At 46.5% G+C, this 25,606-nt stretch overlaps 3 protein-coding genes and 1 pseudogene across 5 annotated transcripts; 1 reads left to right on the top strand and 3 right to left on the bottom strand.

The window, feature by feature from the left end:
• Positions 1 to 2,512: 2,512 nt before the first annotated feature.
• Positions 2,513 to 6,979, bottom strand: LOC133926033 (MADS-box transcription factor 16-like). The gene is made up of 7 exons (XM_062371768.1): positions 6,501 to 6,979; positions 6,312 to 6,378; positions 6,097 to 6,158; positions 5,878 to 5,977; positions 5,346 to 5,387; positions 3,127 to 3,171; positions 2,513 to 3,044 (listed from the first exon to the last, which is right to left on the bottom strand). The coding sequence occupies exons 1-7, from the start codon at positions 6,686 to 6,688 to the stop codon at positions 2,865 to 2,867; spliced, it is 684 nt and encodes a 227-aa protein (XP_062227752.1). The 5' UTR covers positions 6,689 to 6,979; the 3' UTR covers positions 2,513 to 2,864.
• Positions 6,980 to 11,500: 4,521 nt separating this feature from the next.
• Positions 11,501 to 14,887, top strand: LOC133927805 (probable methyltransferase PMT24). Its single transcript, XM_062374195.1, has 7 exons — positions 11,501 to 12,886; positions 12,982 to 13,131; positions 13,238 to 13,508; positions 13,595 to 13,705; positions 13,836 to 14,283; positions 14,360 to 14,554; positions 14,671 to 14,887. The coding sequence occupies exons 1-7, from the start codon at positions 11,501 to 11,503 to the stop codon at positions 14,885 to 14,887; spliced, it is 2,778 nt and encodes a 925-aa protein (XP_062230179.1).
• Positions 14,888 to 15,137: 250 nt separating this feature from the next.
• LOC133927806 (tRNA-dihydrouridine(16/17) synthase [NAD(P)(+)]-like) lies at positions 15,138 to 18,806 on the bottom strand (annotated as a pseudogene).
• Positions 18,807 to 19,886: 1,080 nt separating this feature from the next.
• LOC133927381 (uncharacterized) lies at positions 19,887 to 24,713 on the bottom strand. 3 transcript variants are annotated; one of them, XM_062373829.1, is made up of 4 exons: positions 22,168 to 24,713; positions 21,886 to 22,068; positions 21,561 to 21,615; positions 19,887 to 20,354 (listed from the first exon to the last, which is right to left on the bottom strand). In XM_062373829.1, the coding sequence occupies exons 1-2, from the start codon at positions 24,435 to 24,437 to the stop codon at positions 21,894 to 21,896; spliced, it is 2,445 nt and encodes an 814-aa protein (XP_062229813.1). In that variant the 5' UTR covers positions 24,438 to 24,713; the 3' UTR covers positions 19,887 to 20,354; positions 21,561 to 21,615; positions 21,886 to 21,893. The 3 variants fall into 3 exon arrangements, with proteins under 3 accessions (XP_062229813.1, XP_062229814.1, XP_062229815.1); XM_062373830.1 differs by lacking the exons at positions 19,887 to 20,354; positions 21,561 to 21,615 and having other exon boundaries at positions 21,925 to 22,068; positions 22,150 to 24,713; XM_062373831.1 differs by lacking the exons at positions 19,887 to 20,354; positions 21,561 to 21,615 and having other exon boundaries at positions 21,927 to 22,065; positions 22,150 to 24,713.
• Between the last annotated feature and the right edge of the window lie 893 nt (positions 24,714 to 25,606).

A 25,606-nucleotide genomic window follows, 5' to 3' on the forward strand; every position in this document is an offset into this window, starting at 1 on the left:
ATACTCTATGCATCGTTGATACAAAAGATCAAAATTAATTCTTTTATCTAAAAATCTAGTATTTAGACTCCAGTTACTCATGAAACACAGCATTATTCATCGAACACCTGCAGTGGCCGATGCTCAATTTTTCTGCCTAACTCGACGAACAGTGACATGCATCCAACTGATATTTATAATTTGGCAAATGCGCGTTCGCCGTCGTCGACTCAGACGAATCCGATTTCTGACCGGAAAAATTGTGTGTATGGTCTGGATCAATCCAAGTTCATCGTCTGACCTTCAGAAATTGATGACTTGTACCCCACACGGGGGGCAAAATTAAAGAAGAATCTGAAAATCCGTCGAAGAGAATGATGGTAGCCGCGTATGCAATTACTGTAGGAGTGTCAAAGACCTTTTTCTTTTTCTTTTTGGTCTGCAGTGGTAAAAGGCAGCGATGTACATGGGCTGCATTTCTTAGAGACCTGAGCGTGGGTCACAATTTCTCCCAGCGTGGGCTTGCACGAACGGCCCGATGGGCACGCGATCTGCCGCGCAGTTTCCCTTTCAGGCCGAGACGGGCCGGTCGATGCTTCGCGGAGGAGAAAATCTACCAGTAGGCCGCGGCTGTCAGCGCCGAGGACGCGCGAGTGGCATGGGCGAAGCTATTGGAAGGGAGGGGTGCGGCGGATGCACCTACGGAAAAAACTGAAATCATAGGTAAACTATAGGATTTTATCTTTAACGTATCCCTTAACCTAAACTCCTGCATCCACTCAGCCTAATCTTACGAGCTGCACCCTCCAATTCACTCTATCTTCGCCACTAGCAAGTGACCCTGTTGTTGCCGAATGCGGTGCCGGACGGCGGCCATGGCGCCCAATCGTGCGACACGGCACTCGCCCCCACCTGCCACGCCCCTTTTCCTTCGTACTTATAAGACACCCTTATTAGGATACTGCTTTCTGGTTCGAGTCGTAGGAGCAAACACATATATGGTCTGATCTTTGAATCAGACCTTACAAATGCACATTATCACAGAAACAATAATTTGTGACCGGCTATATATATCACTATTGGTTCGGTTGAAACATGCAGTAATACGTTATCATCATCGGTTCATAGACTCTAACGGCTAGCTAAACAATCATTGAAGTCACTAGAACTGACAGGAATAATTTGTATCACTGTCTATTTTTGTTATCAACCAGCAATAATACTCCACACTATATATTGCCTTCCGTCATCTCCCACAAGACCAAGCTTAGCAAAGGAGTTGCTAGTTGTTTTGGCCTCCTACGGCCATTGGAGGCTATTTTGGGCTTTGAGGTTTTAAAATTGGGAGGATCTTATCCATCCACTTCCTCCAGTTGCTCTAAGATTAGTAATTTATTCTACTATTGATTTGATTGTTTGTCTTACTTGTCAATTTACTCTAGATTTCGAAAGTTTGCATATTTATGGAGATGCATATTTTAGAGCTAGAGCTCTAATTTTGTTTTTTATATAGCTATTGTGTGATTTTCATACACGTTTTTTATTGAAGTTAATGAAATTATGAGCATATTTTAAATCCAATTCATTAACATTACATAATTAGCTTAGTGCATATTATTTAATTAGTTTAGATAGATCAAATTTACCAATGTATGAACATATCTGATCAATTCACATTATATTATCCAATAAATTTAAAATAATGAATACAACATTGTGTGATAATCATAAAATTGAAGATGGATGTATGATGTGAATCATTACTCCCTAGAGTTCATTAGTGGTGTGATTACTTTTATAAGAACAGCCATGGAGTACAAGTTAAATAAACATACAGACTATATGTGTTATTCATGAGTTGATTGCAAGAATGAGAAATAGTTTTCTACCATAGAGTAGATCCATCCACACTTAATTTGAAGGGGTTTGAAGCCTGACTATACATGTTAGACTGAACTTAATGAAGATGAGATTATACTGGAATGGCAAAATATTGTCTGAGAAGACGAAAACAACGATATGCCGATTGACACCAGATGTAGTTCCAAAACAGATAGGTTCGTCGACGATGACAAAGATGATCTAGAATGACATGTTGCACGATGGGAAAAGGACTTCACCAGTGTCGATGTTTGGTAAAGTCAATTATGCAAATACTTATTTAAAATAAGAAAATTGATTATCAACTGTGCGTATTGAAGATGACACACGATTTTATACATACTCATACTTTCCTTAGAATAATAGCTCTATTTCTTGTTTCGTATTGATTAATCTTAGAAAAAATAATTATAATGGGGTATGCTAGATCTAATCGTGTTCTAAATGCTAAGTCCTTGTAGGATGAATCTTATCATGGTACGACTATGTTGTGAACCTCAATAGTTGTTTCTTCTCTTATCCCACTAGGCTTTCTTTGTATTGCTTATCTAGTTTTTCCTTGGAATTTGATTGTCACTCCTTATTGTTTAATACCGATTAAAAAACCGGTAGTCATGAATGTAATGAACGAATCACCCTTCGTGTAGTAGTGACAAAGTCTGATAGATAGACGTAGCCGTCTATAGTTCAATACAATACAAGCATAAACGGTACACATCACGTTACACACAAGTCCCCTTTCTTCACACAGACACAGACAGAGACAGACCCATGCATTGATGCATGCATGGGAGACATATACATAGCTGCACACGAACGATTACACCAGAGAGAGAGAGAGAGAGAGAGAGCCGCAACTGAACTGTTGGTTCGTCGATGGTAACGTAGCACGGGCATTTTATTCGTTACTTGGTGATATGATCTCCGATGGAGTAAGTCGGCTACGGAGGGGTTTAATTTGCATGCGTCCATGCAAGACAACCTAACTGGTGTGAGCTGATTACTTAGCCGAGGTGCAGGTGGTGGGAGCCGTAGGCCATGCCGTGCAGGTTGGGCTGGCTCGGCACCACGCGGAAGGCATACATGTCCGGCGCGGCGCCGCCGCCGCCGCCCAGCGCCACCGCGCCGTCCCACCCGGCCCCCGTGTTGTCCACGAACCCGAACGCCGGGTCCTCGCGCATGCCCTGCACGCCCATCGTTATCGTCAGATCAAGGCAGTGGTACATGATAACTAAATCACAAAACACATCAGATCGAGATAGGTACCAGCTCCTGCTGCAGGTTCTTGTAGGCCTCGTAGGAGTGCTTCACCTGCATGCATGTACAGAAGATAAGCAAGATTGTATACCTGAACATCAAGTAACATAAGCAAGAATAATTAAGGTCATGGTAGAATCCTAAAGAAAAATTGACGGCATGCACACAGGATAATGTCATCGGTTATTTGTTTCTAGCTAGCAAGTAGCGAGCGGCAGACCTTAAGGGGGGCGGGAGGGCCGGGCTCAAGTCCTCTAGCGCTGGAACAAAAGGGAAAACAAGGCCGGTGAAGGAGGAGGAAGAGAAGAAAGAAGAAAAAGAGGAAGAGGAGGGAGAAGAAGAGAGCACCCTTCATTAGCTCTGAATTCACCACTGCAAGTAGCAATTACACATCTGTCTATCAATATTTAGTATGCTAGACAGATATGCCCTTAGAATGAGTGGGATCCCAACCCAATTCATGTGAAAGAGCCCGTATATGACGGAATTGTTAGTTAAGGTATGTGAATCACCCAGATAATTAGCCTGTCCAGGCAAAGCCTAAGGGTTCTTCTTTATGCTACGTAATATTTGCAAGCATTATTCTTCCTTTACTATTCTTCTAAAACTCCATCATGCATGTATACGCACGCAGCCCTAGTCGTAGTGTGGTACGTACTACTACATGCATGGTGCATGCCACATATATGTGTTCATAACCATACTTTACCTGCTGACAAGTCCCACAAAGGTAAGGAAAATTGGTAGTCCACTAAAAAAAGAAATTGAAAATCAATGACCAAAAAGAATACACTTACAAACAGAAGATGAAAAGAGCAATACACAGTATGCAGTTCATATGGCCATATTGGAATATGTGCATGCTGGAATAAAACATAAATGACCCAACTTGAAAATGCACGATTAATAAAAGGCGTTGTACCGAAGGGTTTCTAGGTATTAGCTTGTTTGTTTCAATATTTGTTTTCCGTTAAAAAAATTGATGAAAGAAAACTGACAAAATAGATTATGTTGACTGAAAATTAATTTCATCTATACATTTTTAATGAGAAGATACGCGATATGCAACTGTACGTTAGCTCAAAGGAAAGGGGGGATTAAAGGAGCTATTTGTATCTGATACTATACACAACATATATCGACCATATGGAGGGGTGGAGGAGCAAGCAAGATATATATTTTGGTGTTTTGGAAATGAACTGGATGCATGTTTGAGTCAATGGTCGTGGCTGTATTTACTCAGTAATCAAGCCAAAGTACATATATACCGATGCATGGGTTTCATTTCCATACTTCTGCAAATCATAAAGTCTCCACTTTGGGCCTTATCTGTGGATGTATCATGCTATGGTGCAACATCATAAAAATCAGTGTTTGACATGCTACTCTCAGATAGCCGGGGGACCAAAGTAAGCACGATAGATCTGTAGGCAGCTAGCAAGCTTAACAAGAGAAACATTTAGACGCTCCAACACTATTGTCCTTTGCTCTCTGTCAATTCATTCTAGCTTCTAAAAGACAGAGACCAATGCACCTACTGATCGATCGCATACACAGCGTGCGTGCGTATGTACGAGTGCGCGCATGCGAGCACATGATCGACATGGCCCAAGATCTGGCAGTTCTAGCTACAACGTGGAGCTAGTTTGCGTAGAGCCTCGAATTAACATATATGGTGATCAGGGAGTTGAGTATGGAAATGCACAGACAATGCTAATGCGCACTGTACATTGGCGTGCAAATTCCAGTTGGGGCGTTGCGGTGTCTGTCAGATATTTGCTTTGATCACTACTTGGAAGGGTCAAATGTGCAAGTACAAAGATTGGGAGATGGATGGATGCATGACTGCATGGTTTTCTATTGTAGATAGAGGTGGGTAGATCCACTAAAAATGTATCGATAGGAAGCCATGGTAAGCAAATATATTATGTATATCTTATTTAAATTGCAAATGATTTAACAGAAGCAATATTTATATGTTGAAGAAAAGATGTCGAATAAAAAAATGTGTCCAATGACATAACAGCTTTGGAAACAGTAGCATGACCAAATTAAGAAACTGATCACGAGTGAGGGCAAAGTAAGAAGGGGAGATCTAGCCCGGTGCAGACATATATGTGATGTCAAAATTTGGGCAGCTAGCTCTTAAACCTGCCCAGCTGACTTGGAAAATGTACGAGCAAATTAATCTGCAGTGTCACTCAATTGAGAATGCTTGGTTTTCTTACCTTCTTCTTGTAGGTTTCAGTCTGTGTGGTGATCACATGATACTGCAAAATCATATAAAAAAGGATCAGGAAAAAAGGCAGAGAAGATTAATTAAAACATGAGATGAAATTATATAAGAATTTGAATACAACAAGCAATTATTCTATCTCCCACCTTTTCTTTTGAGAACACGAACCAATACTTGTACACAAACAAAGATCGAAGTAAAATGTTGTTTTTGAGGTCAAAAGCACGAAATTTTACTCTAGAACATAGATGCATCGATAAGAAATCAACAATATCCTCTCCAAGTAAAGTGTCATAAATCTTATCTTAACTTCGGCACAAAAAAATTAAGCATGCACAAACAAATAAAGAAACACAGAGAGGTACCAATAAAAGTCATGCTAAAAGATCAAGAAACACGGAGATCTAATCCAAGGAACATGAAATATGCACGGATCTGAATGGGAGATCATCAGTGTGTAGAAGAGAGATAGAGATCTAGCAAGCTAGCTAGGAGCTGAACCAAAGATTAGGGTTTGTACGTGCCTTCCTATGGCGAACCTCCTTCAGAGCTGTATCTACATTTTGCTCAAGACCGCGCAGCTCGTCAAACTCCAGACTGTCCAGATCTTCACCCATCCTTTGCCTAAACACACAAATCCAGCCTCAAAATCAAAACTTACTGATTAATCTCCGATCTTGATCAGAAATAATCCCCATGAAAGAAACGAGGAGAGGAAAGAGGAAAGTGATGCCCGCGCGCACCTGATCTCGGTGCGCAGATTGCGATTGATGTCCTTGAGATGGTTCAGCGTCCGCTGCATATTCTGAAATCAAACCAGAAGAAAAGAAAGAGATTAACTTTTTAGATCTCATCATCTCATGCAAAGATGAATGAAGAGTAAAGCAGCGAAATGATAAGCTCGCTTAGTGATCAAAAAGAAAAGGGAGGCAAAATAAAGAGAGAGAGAAAGAATGACCTCATACTGCTCGATCCATAGGCTGGCCCCGATGGCCTGCTGGTAGCGGTCAAAGATGGTCTTTATGCTGCAGGTAATCAACCAAGAACAGCAGCCACAGAAAGAGAAGCAGTACATAAGCAACAGCAAGAAGTGCATATAATTAAGCATGCAGGCGATGAAGAAATAGTCACACAGAGAAGTACTGACTCGGTTCCTGGGCTGCAGAACTCGTGGTACTTGCCGGTGGAGGAGAACATGATGATGGCGACCTGGGCGTCGCAGAGCACGGTGAGCTCGCGCGCCTTCTTCATGATCCCCGTGCGGCGCTTGGAGTAGGTCACCTGCCGGTTGGTCGCGTTCTGGATCCGCTTTATCTCGATCTTGCCGCGCCCCATCGATCTTCAGTTGAGGTCGGTCTCCCTCCTCCTCTTCTTCAGGTCAAGGGAAAGGGAGGCAAGAAACAGATGGACCGGGGAAGAAGTGGAGGAGAAAGCAGCTCAGGCACAGCCGCGCGCGTGTGTGTGCTAGCTGTGATAAGGTAGGAGCTGGAGGAGGAGCAGGTGGTGGTGTGGAGGAGCGAAGGACGCAAGGAGGGTGGTGGTGTGCGTGAGTTTTTCGGGGAGGTGAGGACAAGAGGTGGGGCGCGACGGGGACGGAAACAGCTGCCGAATCGGTGAAAGCGTCGGGCGCCGTGCCGCCGTGTAGCGTTGCGTGCGGTGCGGCTGGCCAGTGCCCTCGTGACGGGCGCGGCGTGGGCTTTCTGCCGTGGGTGTAAGCGCCGGCCGGCCGGCCGGCGTCTTGTTCCACCGTGCGTGCGACCGGTGGTCGGTCGGTGCGCGGTTCAGAATATCCGCCTGCCGCGGCGAGGGAGGCTATAGCTTTTGGCACAACGGTTAGCACGGTTTTGGCTTCCGGATCATCATCGGTCCGGTCCTTTCTCCTCTTTTCTTTTCTTTTCTTTGCTCTCAAGCTTCAACTGTCAAGTGAACGCATACGCATGCAGCTTCACCATCACGCTCTCCTCGATCTTTGTTAGCGTTACCCCTCAATTAATTTGCTCTACACAAACATTGGGTCATGATTTGCTCTTCATTTGCATCAGTCGTAGTAGGACACAAACGAAATTACTATCTCAAACAAAATGCAGTGGGTCCCATAGTACCAGAGCAGACCTGTTTTCTTTTTCCTAACTAAGGGCCCCATATATACTCCCATAGAATCAAAAGATGTATTTACTGTGCAATGAGGTTGCCACTACAAGTATTACATATATTATACGTTTTATCCACAACAAAAGCCACAATCTAGTATCAATTTTTCCAAAGCCGCACTCTAGAATCAGCTTTTCTAAAGCCATAATCTAGAACCAGTTTTTTTTTCCAAAGCCACACTCCAGAATATGCTTTTTCAAAACCACAATCTAGATTCAACTTTTCCAAAAACTAAATCCCAAACAAACAGGCTCAAACTAATTGAAACTTGAGGTGACTGCCATCCAAAAAAGAACACTTGAGATAGCTAAGCCCTGTTTGTTTTAGCTTTTGAATCTAGACTCTGCCCAAGAATCAAAAGCTGAAAAAAGCAGGCTAATTCTGGAAAGCGATTCTGAAAATCAAAAACTTGTTTTAACAAGAATTCATAAAGGCACTTTTTATGGATTCTAGGTGACGATGTTCTTAGGTTTACAACATGATATTATATATATTATACACTTCATTCACATCAAAAGGCAATCTCACAATGAGCTTTTAGCGAACCAGTTTTTTAAAATTCATAATTCAGAATCGGCTTTTTTTTCAAAAACCATGGCTGAAACAAAGCCATAAGAAGACTCTATTTAGCCCTAGGCAAATGTTCAGGTACTTCATGCAAGTTTTATAGTGCACTATAATTCCAATTTGGCCTGACTAACACTCTGCTTGCCATTATATATCTTCTAAAAAGAACCATGTTTCTATGTCATTTATAAACATGTAAGGGACAAAAGGTTACACTAGCTAGTACTCAAGTCTCAAGCAAGATCGGCCTACGGACATGTAGCTCCGAAAGGACCGGAGACCCCCATTTTGTCCATCAAGCTTGAAATAAAGGAGCTAGCAGCTACATAATTAGGCACTTGTAGCTGAGTAGCTCATATGACTTGTCATGTCCATCTATTTACTTTTGGTGTCAACGGAAAACCATGGTAAGGACCGGAGAGACCCCCATTTTGTCCATCAAGCTTGAAATAAAGGAGCTAGCAGCTACATAATTAGGCACTTGTAGCTCACATGACTTGTCATGTACATCTAATTACTTTTGGTGTCAACGGAAAACCATGGTAACCAAGGGTCAGAATTCCCAAGTTCAGAAACGGGTGACTGCCTCTGCCCTTTACGCGACCTCTAACAAGTTCTGATCGGACAGAACGGCATGGCTTCTTGTGATCTCTCTCTCTCTCTCTCTCTCTCTCTCTCTCTCTCTCTCTCTCTCTCTCTCTCTCTCTCTCTCTCTCTCTCTCTCTCTTAGTATCTCGGTCAATCATGCGCCTGTGAGTAGAAGTGGAAATGCTTCGTGCGACTTTCTAGTTCCAGGCCTGACTTATTGAGCTCATGGTATCATTTCTGGTGCTTATACGTGACATGTCATTGCACTGACTACAGAAAAGAGGACCGACTTGCTTTTATTTATTGCTTTATGTTTTTTTTCCTTTCAGATTTTCTTTTGGTTTGCTCTCAATACTCAATAGACAATATATTGTGCTCTACTGCTCTTGCGTAAGTTTGACTGCTGTGAATGAATTACTCGGCGAAACAAATCGCAGATATTTTGGGAGTCAACGGTACTTCAAATGTTTGAAATTTTCTGGCAATGTGGTACTCGCAACAAAGTGAACTCCGAAACCTTAACCCGCCACCCCCAAACCCTGATCATGACTGTTGGCGGGCAGCCCGCCGGAGCTAGCGGAGTAGGAACAAGGAGGTCTGGGATCATGAATACACAAATTATGAACTGCTGTTTAATGGTGAAATAGATTTGAAAAATCTTTAAGGATGAAGATGCGCTTTGGTGCAAGCTTCTACGAGCTAAATACATAAGGGAGGGGGACTTTTTTTAGCTCTAAGAGTAAAGGTTCCTCTAAATTTTGGCAAGGGGTGCACATAGTCAAACATTTATTTTGCTAGGGGGCTATTTACAAGGTGCACAACAGGATGAGGACTAGATTTTGGACTGACGTCTGGATTCAGGATACTCCTCTTAAGATTCAGTTCCCTGAGCTATTCAAAATGATTTCTGATGCATCAGCCAAGGTGGTTGACTGCTTCGAGACTGATACTTTCGATATCAACTTCAGAAGAGCCTTGACGCCCTCGGAATTACGGAGTTATGATGAGCTGAAGTTTTTGGTGTCCTCAGTCAATCTGGATAATTTGGACGATGAAGTTCATTGGGCTTTGGAGAAAATCTAGGAACTTCTCCACTAAATCCCTTTACCGCTTTGTCCTAGACGGAGGGATAAGAAGCAAAATCAGTGGGAGGATTTGGATATGGAAAGTCCCTCGGAAGATCAAGATTTTTCTTTGGCAGATGTTCAATGATAAACTTCAAACTGCTACCGCATTAAAACAAAGAGGTTGGAGAGGGAGTGAGTTATGTTGCCTCTGTGAGAATAAGGAAATTGTTGAGCACATCTTCTTCAAGTGTGTACTTTCTAACTTTACATGGAGTGTGATAAGAGTGTTTTGGTTGGGTGAAACAACCCAGGACCCTTGATGACCTTGCTCCTAGCCGTTTGATAAAGAATCTGAATATGCCTGCCAAACAGTGTCTTTTCTTTTTTGCATGTCTTAGCTGGTCGATGTGGTGTGCTCGAAACAGGATGACGATCGAAAAGACCTTCCCCAACAAGCCAATTGATATTTTTCTCAAAAGTCTCTCTTACTTGCAGAGTTGGAAGATCTTGCTCAAGGAGGGTGACAAGGAGCTGATTCTCCCAGCTTTTGACCAACTCGTGGCGTGGTGCTATGACTTTCAGCTAAATGTTATCATCTAGTCGGATGTGGTGGAGCTGTGATATGCTTGTCATATATTCGGTGTCTCTATGTCTGTGTGCTTCTAGAGCCATTGCCTGGCAATGATGTTTTGTATGATTTCTCTTTGATCTCTAGTGCTCTTGTGTCTATTCTATATGCGGCTTCAGAAGCTCTAGCTTGGCTCGTGTGCATCTTGTTCTATATCTAATGTATCCTAGAGCGTATGTTATCTGTTACTGTTATTTTTCTTTCAATATAAGCAGAGAATATTTTCTCGTCTCAAAAAAAAAGGAACAAGACGGGGTCAATGAAAAAGGACTGAGATTTCCTTAATTTTCCACACCTCCTAGAGTTTAGGTGCCTAGATTCTCATAATTTTTCAGTCGGCGGTGTGAACATGTGTGAAATCAAGACAAGAAAAATGCATAGAGTGTAAAAGTTAGGGGAAGAGGTTTGGGTTCAAGGTGGGTCCATCAGGTATCAAGCTTAGAGGGAGGCCTGGGGAGGTGGTTGGACCGGCGGTGGGTAGCGGTGTGTGGTGCGGCGAGACGACAGTGGCACTATTGGACCACACGCAATAGGCGGGCGTTGGATGGAGTTGGCGGCAGGGGTGATAAAAACAAAGCGGTTAGCATGGCGTCAGACGGTGGGTATGGATCCAGCATCGAGAGAGCCACCGGAGATGACAGGAGACATGTGGGGGCGGGGGAGGGTTGCAATGTTTCGTGTAGAAGAAGAATAGAAGAATAGAGTAGGAAGCACGAGGAGAAAAGCAGAGCTGAGATCCGTGTAATTGCAAATCAATGGCTTACGCTCGTTGACCGAAGAAGATGCCGACGTCAATCGCTGAACTTAGTTTTCAGGCTACCGACATTTAACAATTCCGTAAAATAAAAAAGGAAAGAAAAAAAACATGAGCGGATCATGGAAAGGTAAGAGCGAGAAAAGAGGGAGATGACATGGCTCTTGAGCTCGCAAGCATGGAAACGCCACTCGCCCGCTTGTTAAGCAATACGGCTCGTCGAGGTACCACCCCGCGAGCTGGCCCCACATGTCATCCCCACGTCCGACGCGTGGGGATCACCCCACGTTCCCAAGCTTACGCGACGCTTAGCCAAAACAAACCTGCGCCAAGAGATAAACCGCGCGCGCTTCAGGCAACCCCATCCCATCTGCTGCATGCGGGATCGATCCATGGCGAAGGGCGGCCGGAGCTCGCGCGGCGGCGGGAAGCGCGGCGCCGCGTCGTCGTCGGCGTCGGCGTGCGCCTACTACGCCACGACGGGGCTGCTTGTAGCGCTGTGCGTCGCGGGGGCCTACTTCCTCACGTCGACCTCGGCGGCGTCCGCCGACGGGGACGCGGCGGGCACGGTCACCTCGTACCGCCACACGACGCGGTCATCGTTCGCGTACGAGGTGACCAGGGAGAAGGCCCCGCCGTCGCCGCCGCGCAAGGTGGAGGCCGACGATGCCCGGTCGGGGAAGGCTGCTGAGAGTGGCTCCGATGAGGAAGGCGCCGAGGAGGAGCGCAAGAGCGTGGCCACGGCGGCCGCCTTGGACGATCCGCATGCCAAGCCTGATGATCGTGATCAGGAACATGTCGCTGACGAGGAGAGTATGGAGGGGGATCACAATAACTCTGCGGCGGCCATGGAGGAAGAGAGGAGCGAGGAGGGAGATCACGTGGACGCCGGCGAGGCGAACGCAGAGGACGCGGCAGCGACCATCACACACGGCGGGGAGGATAAGGAGCAAGAAGCCTTACTGGAGGAGAGCCACGAGCCGCGAGAACAAGAGCAGCAGCTGCAGCTGCAGATGCCGCGTGAAGAGACCCGGGCTGCTGTCGTGGAGGAGAAGAGCTTGGACGGTGGCACCATGGAGGAGACCAACGCGGGGCAGAGACAGCGAGAGCACGAGCAGATCAACGCGGGGCAGGCAGCTGGTGGAGACCTGCGCCGGGAAGCGCAGGAGGAACCCCATACCAACGGCGACGAACGAACGGAGCAGGAGCCAGAGGAGGAGCGCCAGCAGCACCAACCAGAGGAAGAGCGCAGCAATGACCAACCACAGAGCGAAGAGGAAGGGCACTCAACGGTGTCAGACGCCAGCGGCGAGGCCTTCCGTAACCAAGACGAGGACGGCGGTGACGGCGACAAGCCGGCCGTGTCGGAGCAAATGAAGGACGCGGACAGCAATGCCAGTCAAGACGATCACAGCGTCGCTGACTCGCTCGTAGGCGAAGCCCGCACAGAGGAGCAGAAGGCGTGGGCGACTCAGGCCGACCAGTCCCACCGGGAGAAAGACCGCCGCGAGGAGAACGCGGGCAGCAATGAGAACGACACCAACGGCGCGGACAACGCCGGCGGCGAGGAGCACGAGTGGCGGGTGTGCAACGTGAAGGCGGGCGCGGACTACATCCCGTGTCTGGACAACGAGAAGGCCATCAAGAAGCTGCGGCCGGAGAACTACCGGCGGTACGAGCACCGGGAACGGCACTGCCCCGACGAGGGCCCCACGTGCCTCGTCCCGCTCCCGAGCGGCTACCGCCGGCCCGTCGAGTGGCCAAAGAGCCGAGACAGGGTACGTCACGTGTTTCTGAATTCGCATGCTCATTGCACGAGTTGCTTACTAACTCGAGGTGTTCGTGTTGGTGACGACGGCGACGGCGCGTGCAGATATGGTACAGCAATGTGCCGCACACGAAGCTGGTGGCGGTGAAGGGCCACCAGAACTGGGTGAAGGTGAGCGGGCAGTACCTGACCTTCCCCGGCGGCGGCACGCAGTTCATCCATGGCGCCCTGCACTACATCGATTTCCTTCAGCAGGTAGACAACAGCGACATCGTCTAAAAATAATTAGCTTCACCGTAGTTTGATCGATCGTTCTGATACGGACTCTGACATGACTCGATCGGGTTGTTTGATTGAGCAGTCCGTGCGCGGCATCGCGTGGGGGAAGCACACGCGGGTGGTGCTCGACGTCGGCTGCGGCGTGGCCAGCTTCGGCGGCTACCTGTTCGAGCGCGACGTGGTGACCGTGTCGTTCGCGCCCAAGGACGAGCACGAGGCGCAGGTGCAGATGGCGCTCGAGCGGGGGATCCCGGCCATCTCCGCCGTCATGGGCTCCAAGCGCCTGCCCTTTCCCAGCAAGGCGTTCGACCTCGTCCACTGCGCGCGATGCCGCGTCCCCTGGCATGCCGATGGTACACTGCCCCTTCCACCTTGATCAGATCATCGTATCTTACCTGAGATCATTTCAACGTCGACGGATCACGATCTCCTTCGGCAGGTGGTGCTCTCCTCCTTGAGCTGAACCGCGTCCTGCGCCCCGGCGGCTTCTTCGTATGGTCGGCGACGCCGGTATACCAGAAACTGACGGAGGACGTCGAGATCTGGAAAGGCACGTACGCATAAACATCAGCTTCAGTTCTGATCAATTCTGCTGACCATGGCCTTGAATCAATCAGAGGCCGCTTATGTAGTCTGTTCTTGTGGATGTATGTCTAACTGTTGGTGTCCTGCACCTACAGCAATGTCATCTCTGACAAAATCCATGTGCTGGGAGCTGGTGTCGATCAAGAAAGACAGGCTCAACGGCGTCGGCGTCGCCTTCTACCGCAAGCCGACGTCCAACGAGTGCTACGAGACCAGGAGGCGGCAGCAACCTCCGATGTGCAGCGACGACGACGACGCGGACGCGGCGTGGTACATCCGCCTCAACTCGTGCATGCACCGCGTACCGACTGGCCCGTCGGAGCGCGGCACGAGGTGGCCCGTGGAGTGGCCGCGGCGTGTACGGACGCCGCCGTACTGGCTCAACAGCTCGCAGGCCGGGGTGTACGGGAAGCCGGCGCCGGAGGACTTCACGGTGGACTACGAGCACTGGCGGCGCGTCGTCGACAGGTCGTACCTCAACGGACTGGGCGTCGACTGGTCCAGGGTCAGGAACGTCATGGACATGAGAGCTGCCTATGGAGGGTAAGGAATTCCTCACACACCGCCATTGCCACTGGTCATGAGCTCTGATCGTGTCCACGACATGGGTGTCTCCCAGGTTCGCGGCCGCGCTTCGAGAGAAGAAGATCTGGGTCATGAACGTCGTCAACGTCGACGCGCCAGACACGCTGCCGATCATCTTCGAGCGCGGGCTTTTCGGCATGTACCATGACTGGTGCGAGTCCTTCAGCACCTACCCGAGAACCTACGACCTCCTCCACGCCGATCATCTCTTCTCCAAGATCAAGGAGAGGTCAGTCAATGCACACTGCAGCAACTAGCAAATTAACCTGCTTCAGCAATGTCTGGTTCAGAACTGCGCGCTTCTCTTCCGTTTTAGCTTTGACAAATCCGAGTCTCCTCCTTCAGATGCGCGGTTCTGCCGGTGGTGGTCGAGGTCGACAGGATCGTCAGGCCGGGGGGCAGCATCATCGTGCGCGACGAAGCCGGTGCCGTCGGCGAGGTGGAGAAGCTCCTGAGGTCGCTGCACTGGGACGTGCGGCTGACCTTCTCCAAGAACGACGAAGGGGTGCTGTACGCCGAGAAATCGGATTGGCGGCCGGAGCTGCTCGAGGAGCCATCGTAATCAGCTCCTGACTGAGCCTGGCCATTTCAGGCTCCCAAGCAGTTCTTCTACAACACAAGATAGATAGGGCTCTTCTTACTTTTTCCTTCTCTTTCTCATCTAGTTCTGCAGTAGTTACCATACAAATAATGCATCACTCAGCAATGGTGGTAAACGGTTTTGTCATTACTGTAGTAGGCTAGTACCATATGTTCATAAGCACTTATAAATATATTTATATGACTGCAGCAGCCGAAGCGCTGATGGTACCGTCAGTTGTCACAGACTTCAGCTTCCTTGTGTATCTCGGACAAAGGAGCTTATATGAGATAATACTACAATACGTACAGTAGCCCAAATAGCCCCAGACAAACAACAGATTTGGCCTAAATGCTGGGTGTACAACAATAGCCATGACCAAAGCAACTAAACCTACTTCAATCGCAAATCCAATTTACCTGAAACCGATATACATATCAGCTGTTACAACAATGAAATGATCCATTTTAGCTGCTCGAAGCAAATCAATCGAGCAACAACTAAAATAGCTTGGCCAAACTGAATTTTGCTCCAGTCATGGCTAGCACGTAGGCGGTGAATCGGGTTGAAAATGAAAGTCGCCACACAATGTTGCACCAATCTATACTAAAGCAATTTATAATCTGGCGTGTAATGCTTTGTAGTACATCTTTTCCTTCTCTCCAAAAATTGGTAAGCAGCAGATTTATAAATTGATGGGGAATCGTCAGGCGTTGCTACTTGCTAGCGGCCAGCCCATTTGTTGTCTGCAGAGCACTCTCTTTTCTGTAAAGAGGTATTCTTCCACCGAGTTGCTTCAGCCTCATCACCATGTCATGCGACCATTCGAAGGTTAGCTTGGACTGCTTATTGAGTTCCACCCTCACCTCTGGATGCACCCTAAACCAGTCCCCCAACATCTTGTGGACATGGGATCTAACCATTCTCCACAGCACAGGGTATTGCTCACACAGCATCAAATATTCAATCACTAGATCAGCCTGGTACAGGCCTCTATCTCCATTTTCATCACCATCTTCTTTCCATTCCTTTGTCTTGAAACCAGCAAAGAGTGCTTGATCTTCTAGAAGAGTTTCAGCTGAAAGCACACCATCAGCACCAGTATGTTCCAGGCAGTTCTTCACATCCTCCATATGGCGAATGTTTCCATTTGCAAGAGCAGGTATTCTGAGAGCTTCTTTCACAGCCTTGATGGCATCCCAGTCAGCTCGAAATTTCTTCCCATCTTTCTCATCTCTTGTCCGACTATGGACAGCTACAAGAGAAGCACCAGCTTCCTCAAGCATCTTTGCATAGGCTAGTGTGTCTTCCAATAGCGGGAATACGCGGATCTTACACAACACTGGAACATGAAGGTTTGCCGATAGATTCTGTACAAGGGATTTTACAAGGGGAAGGTTGTCCATGAGAAACGCCCCATAGTTTCCCCGTCTAGCAATGCGCTGTGGGAATCTACAAGGCACGCCCCATAGTTTCCCGGTCTAGCAATGCGCTGTGGGCATCTACAAGGCAATACATTGCCGCCATTCAGAACATTATCGAACCATATTTTCAAGTAAAATTCATATATGGAAAGAAAAATGGCACATGTTAACTAGAAAGAATTTGCGAAGATTCAATATCAGTGCTATAAGCAAAGCTCAGACAGGGGTAGTTGGCAGCATAGATCACTAGCACTAACTTTAAAGCATAGCAGCTTTGGAAGTCCAAAGTGCAAACTATGATCTTGCATGGAGGATAATTCTTGTTTGCATTGGCATCAGTTGTATAGCGCTAACATCACGCTTGAGGCACCAGTAACAGGGTTACTCGGCGACTTTGTCCAGAAGTAGATTATTTTTGTGGTGTATAACAAGTTTATGTTACTGAACTGTTTGACCCATTCAAAAGTGCAGTAAAGAACAGTCAGGCAATAGATAAGTAAATATGAAGAACTGCAGTATAACAGCATAACAAAGTCCACATTACCCAAAATTGATATCAACATAGTCGCAATAAGGTTCCACCATCTTTGCAGCTTGTAACAAAATGTCAGGATCATTCGCACAAAACTGAACAAAAAGTGGACGGTCCTCACGGTCCTCCTGCATAAGGTGGTAATGAATGTCACATTCTGGGCAAGATTATTACAACTCCTGTAAAACAACAAAAAACTGTGCGGAACAACAAAGAACACACCTAATCAAGTAAAATAACGGTCAGGTAGCCCTATGATACAATAATGTTCAAACAATTGTTACCAAATACAACAATTCTCCGCTTAGGCGTGCCCCATCCCAACCAACACTAAATTTTTTATCTGTGTTGACATCCAAACTCGAAAACCGCTCAATGATATTCGTATCTACACCAAAGCTATTATTTTTATCAGCTTGTACTGCCATGGCGAATTAAGCATACCAGTATCACATCATCCAACTTCACTTAAATCCCATTCTAGTAGCTGAGGTTACGGATTGTAAGATCCTACGTGTCAGTTACCTTGCACGTGGTGAACTCCATGGACCTGCACTTCTCGTTCTCGGAGAAGATGCAGGAGTGGAGCATGGGCGTGTATGCCGCGTCGTCTCCGTAGCGGCGGCACCGCATGCGGAAGGTCAGCTCCGAGTTATCCACCATTGGCGCCACCATCAGCCTCGGGGATCCCAGTCGCCTCCAGTGCGCGGTGCGCCCACGCGCGCTCCACCCTCTCCTCCTCGGACACCGGCGGCGGCAGAAGGGGCGGGACCGGCGCGACTTCCTCAGTTGCAGCGGTATCAGCCGCGGCGCTGGCACAGAGGCCCTCGTCAGGGTCGGCGACCGTGGCGAGGTGGCGGCGGCGGCGGCGGCGGCGGCCGGAGACATGGCGAGGCTAGGGTTTAGGGAGCGGAGGAGGCGGCGCAGTAGCACGCAGTTGGGTGCGGCCGCGAGTCGGATGCGGGTCGGGTCGGATTTTGTCTCGGGGACCGGGTCCGGTTAGTATGTGAGTAAGTCTCGGTCGTCCCTCGAACTCACTTGTTATAGGTCTGATTTGAATTTAATTTAAAATTTTAATAAGTTAAAATTAAATCTAGTTATAAACTCATGAGTCTGTTGGGCTTGAGTTCAAGCTCGAATAGCTCGGTTAACTCCAATTATTTTTTGTCAAAAGTTTTAGCTACATACTCGTGAGCGGTGAGCCTATTGAACTCAAAATCGGTCTTCAAAGTCACGTGACTACATACACATATGACTCATAGATAAGACTATAAAAAAAACTCGAGATCCACGAGCTCCTCAAACTCGACTCGCTCCAGACTCGATTCGAGCTTGGCTCGAGATTATAATAAGCCAAGCTCAAATCTAATTATAAACTTGATCAGATCTTTAACTTAATTAAACTCAGCTCGAGTTTCTATCTAGCTCAAGGTTGGACGATGAACTCGTTCAACCTTGACTAGTTTACATGTGAGGATAGGATGGGTCCACATGTCAATGCAAAAGTTGGGGAGACAAATGTTAGCGTGGGCTTTAATGGCCCAGCTCAACGCTGTCCTGGGCCAAAGAATACATGTCCGGTCCGGCCTGACCCATACTGACACTGGCTTATCATTCTTTGTAAGCATAAAACAATGCTTAGTTTTTTTATTTATTTTATAAGCATCAATCATACTTTCTCAATGCTCGAAACCTAATTTTCTGGCTATGGAACTTGAAACCTACTACTTTGTGTATGGTGATCAGCTTTGTTCTACCCGAGAGCATCTTAGCGAGGACATTCCAATGATCAGTGTGGAACTATTGGAATGTCTGAAATAGTATGCTTTAGTTTGCTTTGTTATTCTCATCAGATTTGTGCATCACTCTTAGCCATATGTACCTTAATCGAGAACCATTTCTTCCAGAAGTCATCTCTCTTTTTGCCCCTTTGCAGCGATACCATACATACAGATACATTAGTTTGACAGGAAACCAAGGGAGAAGATGCATCTAACTATGTGTTCCCCCTTTACGCCTGCTGGGGCTTTGATGACGATTTGGACAACAAAATCTGAAGCTCCAAAAGGGCAGGGTTGGTTACCACACCAAAGTCGACCGATTCTAAAGACACAGATTGCAACTGAGGCTTCACTTCCAGCCAGCCATTTTATTCTTTCTAGTATGCAAAAGTGAAAGCAGTAACGAAATGCAGGACAAGGATTCCTTTCGGATGTAGCATCTGCTTTCACAAGACCAGTGATGCTTCCTGCTCTGCCGTTCTCACATTCTTCACATCTTACGTATACTAACCATCTCCAAGGTAGATAGATTCCATCAAATATTTGCCAATTGCAGCACCCATATAACTGGGTCCAAAGTACAGATTCTAAACTAACGATTGATTGCACATCAAAGCAATAGTTTCAATTCTGTACTGATTGCCGGCAAAGGAACCAACCAAACCCAGCTGGGGCCATCATAAACACGTTACCTTTGAATTCTTAAGATAAGGGGTCTCCTCACAGCACAAACGCAGAGTCAAAACAATGCACATGATCTGGACAAGAGCTATTGAGGTCATAGTTTGGCAGTGGGCCGACAAATATGCCGTCAAGTTGATCAGATCAGGTCAGGAAGGATAGAGCTCAGTCTTTCATACAACAGCTTCCCTGTGGAAGCCTGTCGCCACCCTCATAAGCAGTTAAGCACCAGTCCTTGTGATATCAAATTTCTAGAACACAAACTACCAGTTCTTGTGCTATCAAATTTCTAGAACACAAACTACACAGAATCACCATCAGTAATTTATCATGGAACAATGCACCCCAGAGTTTGCAGGCCATGAGGATATATTGCAGAAAGTCTGCACAATCCAAAGAGTACTGATTCTGTATCCAACTAGGTTCCTGCAGGCACACCACATGCATTCTGAAACCAAGCAGTGCCTCTGCAATCAACGTGTCGCGAGAATTCCACAAGGCATGAAACCTTCTGCATTAGTTTGTGTTTGGCCATGTGATGCATATTGCATGCTTCAGGTAGGTTAGAGTCAAATAAATTTACTATTGCTACCTACGTGCAACATTCTGTCTGATGAGGTGTACATCAAGTATCATTTTTGCACTTCACAATGTAAAGCACGAGAGCAAGGGCAGCACCGAATGGCTAGACAACTAACACCTGCATATCATTTCCAACAAAAAAAAGTATGAGCTATTCAGCTACTAGACATGCTGGCATTGCATCTATATTAATTCCAGCTGATTTCAGGGTCAGAAGTATCACTAGACCATCATGCTAATGTGAGCTCTAAAAATCTTAAAGGAGTACTACCGCACAACATACAAAACAATGACCAATCAACTAACTTCAGCAACCGTTCTGGTGCAAAGCTTCCCATGGTCCAGGATAACAGTAAGCTGACACAGTGTAGGGTCTGAGTGCACAAACAACTTAGCTCATAAGGATTTCCCAAGTTCAGATGTAGGCAGGTCCCAGACATTGATAACTTCTGAGGAAACAAAAAAAGGCAATAAGTTAAATGGTGATGATAGCAAAAGGAACACAGCATAAAATGTAGTTGTTACATCACAACAGTTGTAGCAAAGTAAACTGTGAAATTTGCTGATGTCCAAAAAAAAGAGCTCAGTTCACAAATCAGGGGACCGAAAATTTGGATAATTGTTATTGTCCCACAGCAGCACAAGTACACAAGAAGGCAACCTGACTAATGACAACAAATGGGAGAAATCAACTACTATGGTTCATGAAATTGTTTCCTTTCATGCAAATAGTATTGAAAACGATACATGAGCAAAAGGTACCATTAATATCTTAAACATATTCCAATCTGTCTATGAACTGAATATGCATGTTCACTCAGTAATAATCAACCAGAACTAACGGAAGATAAGACAGTTACAAGAAATAACCAGTAATTTTCATCATTTAAATGTCCAACCCAGGTTTCACTGCAGTGTCAAGTATCATGTGGCTCTATGCAGAGCTCAAGCATCGAAAAGTTATGCATGCATACATTGTTTTCTATTCCAACTAAACTCTAATCTTCAATTAAATAACAAAATATTTCATGCTTCTGCTATTAGTACAAGTGCCAAACACATTAATGTTAGCATAGCATTAAAACCTAACATGCCTAGCATTGTCAAGGTATCGCCTAGGAGCCATAAATGTAGTGTTGAGTCCAGCTAAGTGTCAAACTATTCATTGTGGCTCCAAAAGATGGAAATGGAACTCGCATATTGCAATGTGTATAGAAATGCTACATGTAAGATTTTAATGCATAAGTGCGACTCTTTGGCCTAAAAGGTATCATCACAACTAACATGAAGAGTTGCCAAATTGTGGCCAATGCATTATAACTGTAATGTGTAGGTTTCCATCCACCATTATTATTTGGTGAAAAAAAGAAAGAGCTCTACTCTACTCTATTGTCTCCAACGTTACATAGTCATATACTTGGCTATGCTCCATGGCTAGCATTACTTTATTCAATATATGAGGCTCATCTCCAATTATTTCATTGAACATGCATAGTTGGTATCTAAGTTGTAGGACCACAATAAAGTGGGGATGGCGGTATCTTTGTCATGCTCCAGATCAAATGCACGTTAATATGTGATACATAAGAAGTACAACTAGAACAATGAGTCATGTATGCTTAGAAAGGAAATCTGTGCAAAGCGGGAGAGCACACCTGATGGTATTTTGTCAAATGCAATATACAGCACATCATCATCACTTGGAATTACCTGAAGAGAATGATAATGTGGTTTCAATATCGTAACATAAAGAGAGGTTGTGATTACAGTAGATTAATGCAATGTTACTGACTGAAATCAAGGACAACAGCAACAGCTAATGTGAGTAATAACAAACAGCAATAGAGCATGGACATGAATTTCCCCTTGAACATATGAAGAGTTCACATATGAGAAGTCAATTCCTAGCATTAGTCAGTAAGTGATATCCCCTAACAATTTACTTGTCAATCATGATGCTTTCTCGATGCAAATTCTTACCTGTGCATTCACAGCACCCCTTCCCGTACACATATTTCGATTCCAAAATTTGGTGTAACAGATGAAGAAGAAGCTGCTTGTATGTTAGTTTGAGGATTGTCAGGGAAACTTGAGGTGTGCTGGTCTTGAGAACACGTATGTTCTTGTAGAACATTATCCGTGTATTTATGTGAGGTATCACTACTGCATGGTGAACATGTTCAAGTGTCAAGGATTCTCCTCTCCCCCTCAATACTACCATAAAAAGAATCTTAAAAGGCTTACTTGGATTTTATATATTACCCAGTATCCCTGGTATCAGACTGCTGTTCGTAATCATCTTCCAGATCAATTACTGGAATCATTCGCCCATCGCCCATATTGTGAACTCTAGCTTCTCCATCCACAACCTGATCTAAAAGCATTTTCCCATCCTTCAAATGGCATATATCTGCTGCATGTTGGTCTGCACCATTAATTAGAAGTATTTGCTCGCTGTTCAGATCGTAGCTATCCAAATCATGCACACCCAAAGGAATAGGGATGGGCTCTGGCTCCATCCGGTGATATTCGTCTTGATGTTCATCTGCACCGTGGCTTAGCAGCAACCGTCCATCATTCACATGGAGACTGTCCAAACCTTGCACTGTAGTGCCCTGATTTATAAACATTCGCTCGTTCTCCATCTGGTGATTATCATGTTCCTGTTCATCCGCATTTTGCTTTAGAAGCATTTGCTCATTGCTCAGATGGCAATTGTCTGAATGATGCACAGACATGCCATGATTTAGAAGTAATTCCTCATTGTTCAACAGGTGATTATCCGGTGCATGCTCATCAGCCTCATTGTTCACATCATACTTGATCAAATCGTGTCCATCCTCCAACAAGTGATTATCCCCTGCATGCTCATCTCGACCTTGAATTTCTGAAGTGTCATCCTGTGCATGTTCATCAGCCTCATTGTTCACATCATAATTATTCAAATCATGTCCACCCTCCAACAGGTGATTAGACCTTGCATGCTCATCTTGACCTTGAATTTCTGAAGTATCATAGCTTGTTTGTTGGTTCATCTGACCAACTAAATCAGGCGCAGAATTACTAACATGATCTGCAGGACTGCAAGAAATCTCGGACATTTCACAGCCCTCTGGAGTTTCAACGACATTGAGGTCAAAAATTCTGTACCAAGCTGGCAGTTCTTGTTCATCTCTATTAAGAGCACCAACACCAGTTTCAACTTCACTCTGTGGAGCCTCCATTTCAGAACTTACTTCAGAGCAACCATTGTTCTTTGCCAATGGTTCTACCATGGATGCATCCATGTGCGCAATGTCAGTTTCATTTTTCTCCTCAACATCGTTGAGCTGGGGTAGCATATGCATCTGTTCTTCAACAGATTCCGATGGATGAACATCCACATCAGACGGTTGGCACTGCGAGACATCCATTTCACCACCATATTCATCATTTGAGCCAGCAACTGCAAACTCGCCATCCTTGTCTTCAGAAATGTCTTCTGCAAACTCACCATCCTCGTCTTCAGAAATGCCTTCTGCAAACTCACCATCCTCATCTTCAGAAATGCCTTGAGCATGATCCAGTCCAACGACCTCTGACTCCATCTGCCCGTCTTTGATAGCCATAGGTTGACCGGCACTGTCATTCACCTCAGCAACTACCACTGAACTAGGTACCTTCGGCTGCCTTGGCATTTCATCAACATCTGCGTAGTGCACATCACCATCACCACCAGCAGCAGGAATAGTGCCAGAGTCTGGCACCTTGGTGTGATCCAGATCACGACTGCCTGCTCGCCAATCTGAATCCCTCCTGCTGCCACTGTAATCGCTCCTGGTCCTGGTCCTGCTTCTGCTCCTACTTCTCCTCCTTCGATCCATTCTGCTATCAGCCGAAGGCCGGGGATCGTTATGTGAATAGGACCTTGACAAGGGCGGTCTCTTCGGCTCATCGTAGTCGCGTGTCCGGCGGCCACCCCGGTCAACTTCACCGCTGCCGCCGTCGTTGTACTTTCGCCTCCCATCAAAGCTGTGGCTCCTCCTGTCCCACCCCGACCTCCGGGTTTGCCGGTCGTCGTCCACCTTGCCGCGGCCCCAATCCCCAGCGCCGCCTCCACTCCGGCGCCACCTCTGACCGTCGTCCTCATCTCGCTTCCTCCCGTAGCTGGCGGGAGCCGGAGCAGGAGTGGGAGAGGGAGCGGGGGGATCGGGGCGGGAGCCGGGATTGCGATTTGGGTCCTCCCTGGCCCGGAGAACGTGCTCGGGGAGGACGCCTTTTGCGACCAAGTAGTGCGCGGCGAGCCGGCCGGCCTCGAGCAGGATGTCGGCGCGCGAACGTCGCTCGCCGGCGGCGGCGGAGACGTCGGGGAGGGGATTCTCCTCGTAGCGCCGCGGCGGCGGTTGCTCGGGGCTGCGCCTCTGCGGCAGGGGAGGGGGCGGGTCACGCGGGCGGCGCTTGTGGCGCGGGGAGGGCGGAGGCGGCGATCGGCGACGGTAGCGTCCTCCCGAGGGCGGTGGGTCGCGGCCGCGAATGCGGGACCTCGGCTGCATGGATTTTCTCCCTAGCCCGGCGAAGCTGCGCGTTCGGTGTGTCTGCGGTGGTTAAATCCGGCGGAGCGTTCGGTGGTGGCGGTCCGATCGAGCAGCCAAATCCCCCGTCCGTTCAGTGGCGTACGTTCGGAGCCCGGCGAGACGCAGATCCGAGGTCGGCGCGTCCGTTCGTGGTCCCCGGCGGCGGCGAAGGCGGCGGGCTTGGGCCCCGGAGGCGGCGACTAGATTTGGTGCTGCTGCTGGGAGGGTTTGGTTGCGAGTGGAGAAGGGAGGGGGGGTGGGGGGGACACACAGAAGCGGAGCCTCTTATATTAGTGCCACTGCTACCGCAGTTAATTCCTTGAGATTTTGAGTTGGGAGGGCTCGGTTCGGCCCTTCGGCTCGGCTAACTTTTTTATTTTTTTAACCTAGTATAACGATGTATATATACTTACATCACTATACACGTATTTATATAGCGTCTGAAGACTAGAGATGCATACGTATAACTTGCTTCACGCTTCCAAACAAGAGTTCTAATTTTAACCGATTGCAGAATTCATTCAACTATTTCTCAACTCGAATTATCGTAGAACAGTCATTGAACCTTTTTTTTATTAAATTGAAGTACCGTTCAAACTCGATTTGGCTCACCGACCTTGATTGAATGTCAGATACAGAGGGGTGTTAGATACAGAGAGGAGCAAGGTCTAAACTTTTGTTATGAAACTAGTTTACCGCACAATAAACTTTTGTTATGAAACTCTTTTTCTATTCTCAAAAGGACGAGGATTTAGAGATGTACACTACTGCCACTAAAGTTTGAACAAGAGATATGCGAAGTCATCATAAATATGTCGTTGACGATATGTATCACGGAAAGAAAATACTATCTTAATAGACATGTAAAAAAATTGATTTAATCTCCGGTGATTAGAGGGTACAATCACCCAAACTAAAACTCGGTTCTCAAGCACCAACATACTTATCATGATGAGCTTGGGGTGCAGTATTCATTCGCGATTGGAACATTTCTATTAAGTAGGACCGGTATTACTGTATGTTTCAACAGCTCAAGGGTACAAACACTGAATTGCATATTTTGGATAATTTTAGCCATTTGTATGGTTTCTTTCCGGTATTAAACCAATGTGGAATAAAAAAGCGTCCTCAGCTACTTTTTTTGCCGA

This window comes from Phragmites australis, chromosome 8, assembly GCF_958298935.1.
Source record: "Phragmites australis chromosome 8, lpPhrAust1.1, whole genome shotgun sequence".
NCBI classification, from domain to species: domain Eukaryota; kingdom Viridiplantae; phylum Streptophyta; class Magnoliopsida; order Poales; family Poaceae; genus Phragmites; species Phragmites australis.

What these genes read in the sequence shown, in the direction of transcription:
- LOC133927805 (XM_062374195.1), top strand. Translation starts at nt 11,501, where the DNA reads ATGGCGAAGGGCGGCCGGAGCTCGCGCGGCGGCGGGAAGCGCGGCGCC. An exon ending in GGACGTCGAGATCTGGAAAG is followed by an intron (nt 13,706 to 13,835) that starts GCACGTACGCAT and finishes CTGCACCTACAG; the next exon opens with CAATGTCATCTCTGACAAAA. An exon ending in ATGAGAGCTGCCTATGGAGG is followed by an intron (nt 14,284 to 14,359) that starts GTAAGGAATTCC and finishes GGTGTCTCCCAG; the next exon opens with GTTCGCGGCCGCGCTTCGAG.
- LOC133927381 (XM_062373829.1), bottom strand. Translation starts at nt 24,437, where the DNA reads ATGCAGCCGAGGTCCCGCATTCGCGGCCGCGACCCACCGCCCTCGGGA. An exon ending in TCTGATACCAGGGATACTGG is followed by an intron (nt 22,069 to 22,167) that starts GTAATATATAAA and finishes TTCACCATGCAG; the next exon opens with TAGTGATACCTCACATAAAT.
- LOC133926033 (XM_062371768.1), bottom strand. Translation starts at nt 6,688, where the DNA reads ATGGGGCGCGGCAAGATCGAGATAAAGCGGATCCAGAACGCGACCAAC. An exon ending in CTGAAACCTACAAGAAGAAG is followed by an intron (nt 3,172 to 5,345) that starts GTAAGAAAACCA and finishes ACATGCATGCAG; the next exon opens with GTGAAGCACTCCTACGAGGC. An exon ending in AGAACCTGCAGCAGGAGCTG is followed by an intron (nt 3,045 to 3,126) that starts GTACCTATCTCG and finishes ATGGGCGTGCAG; the next exon opens with GGCATGCGCGAGGACCCGGC.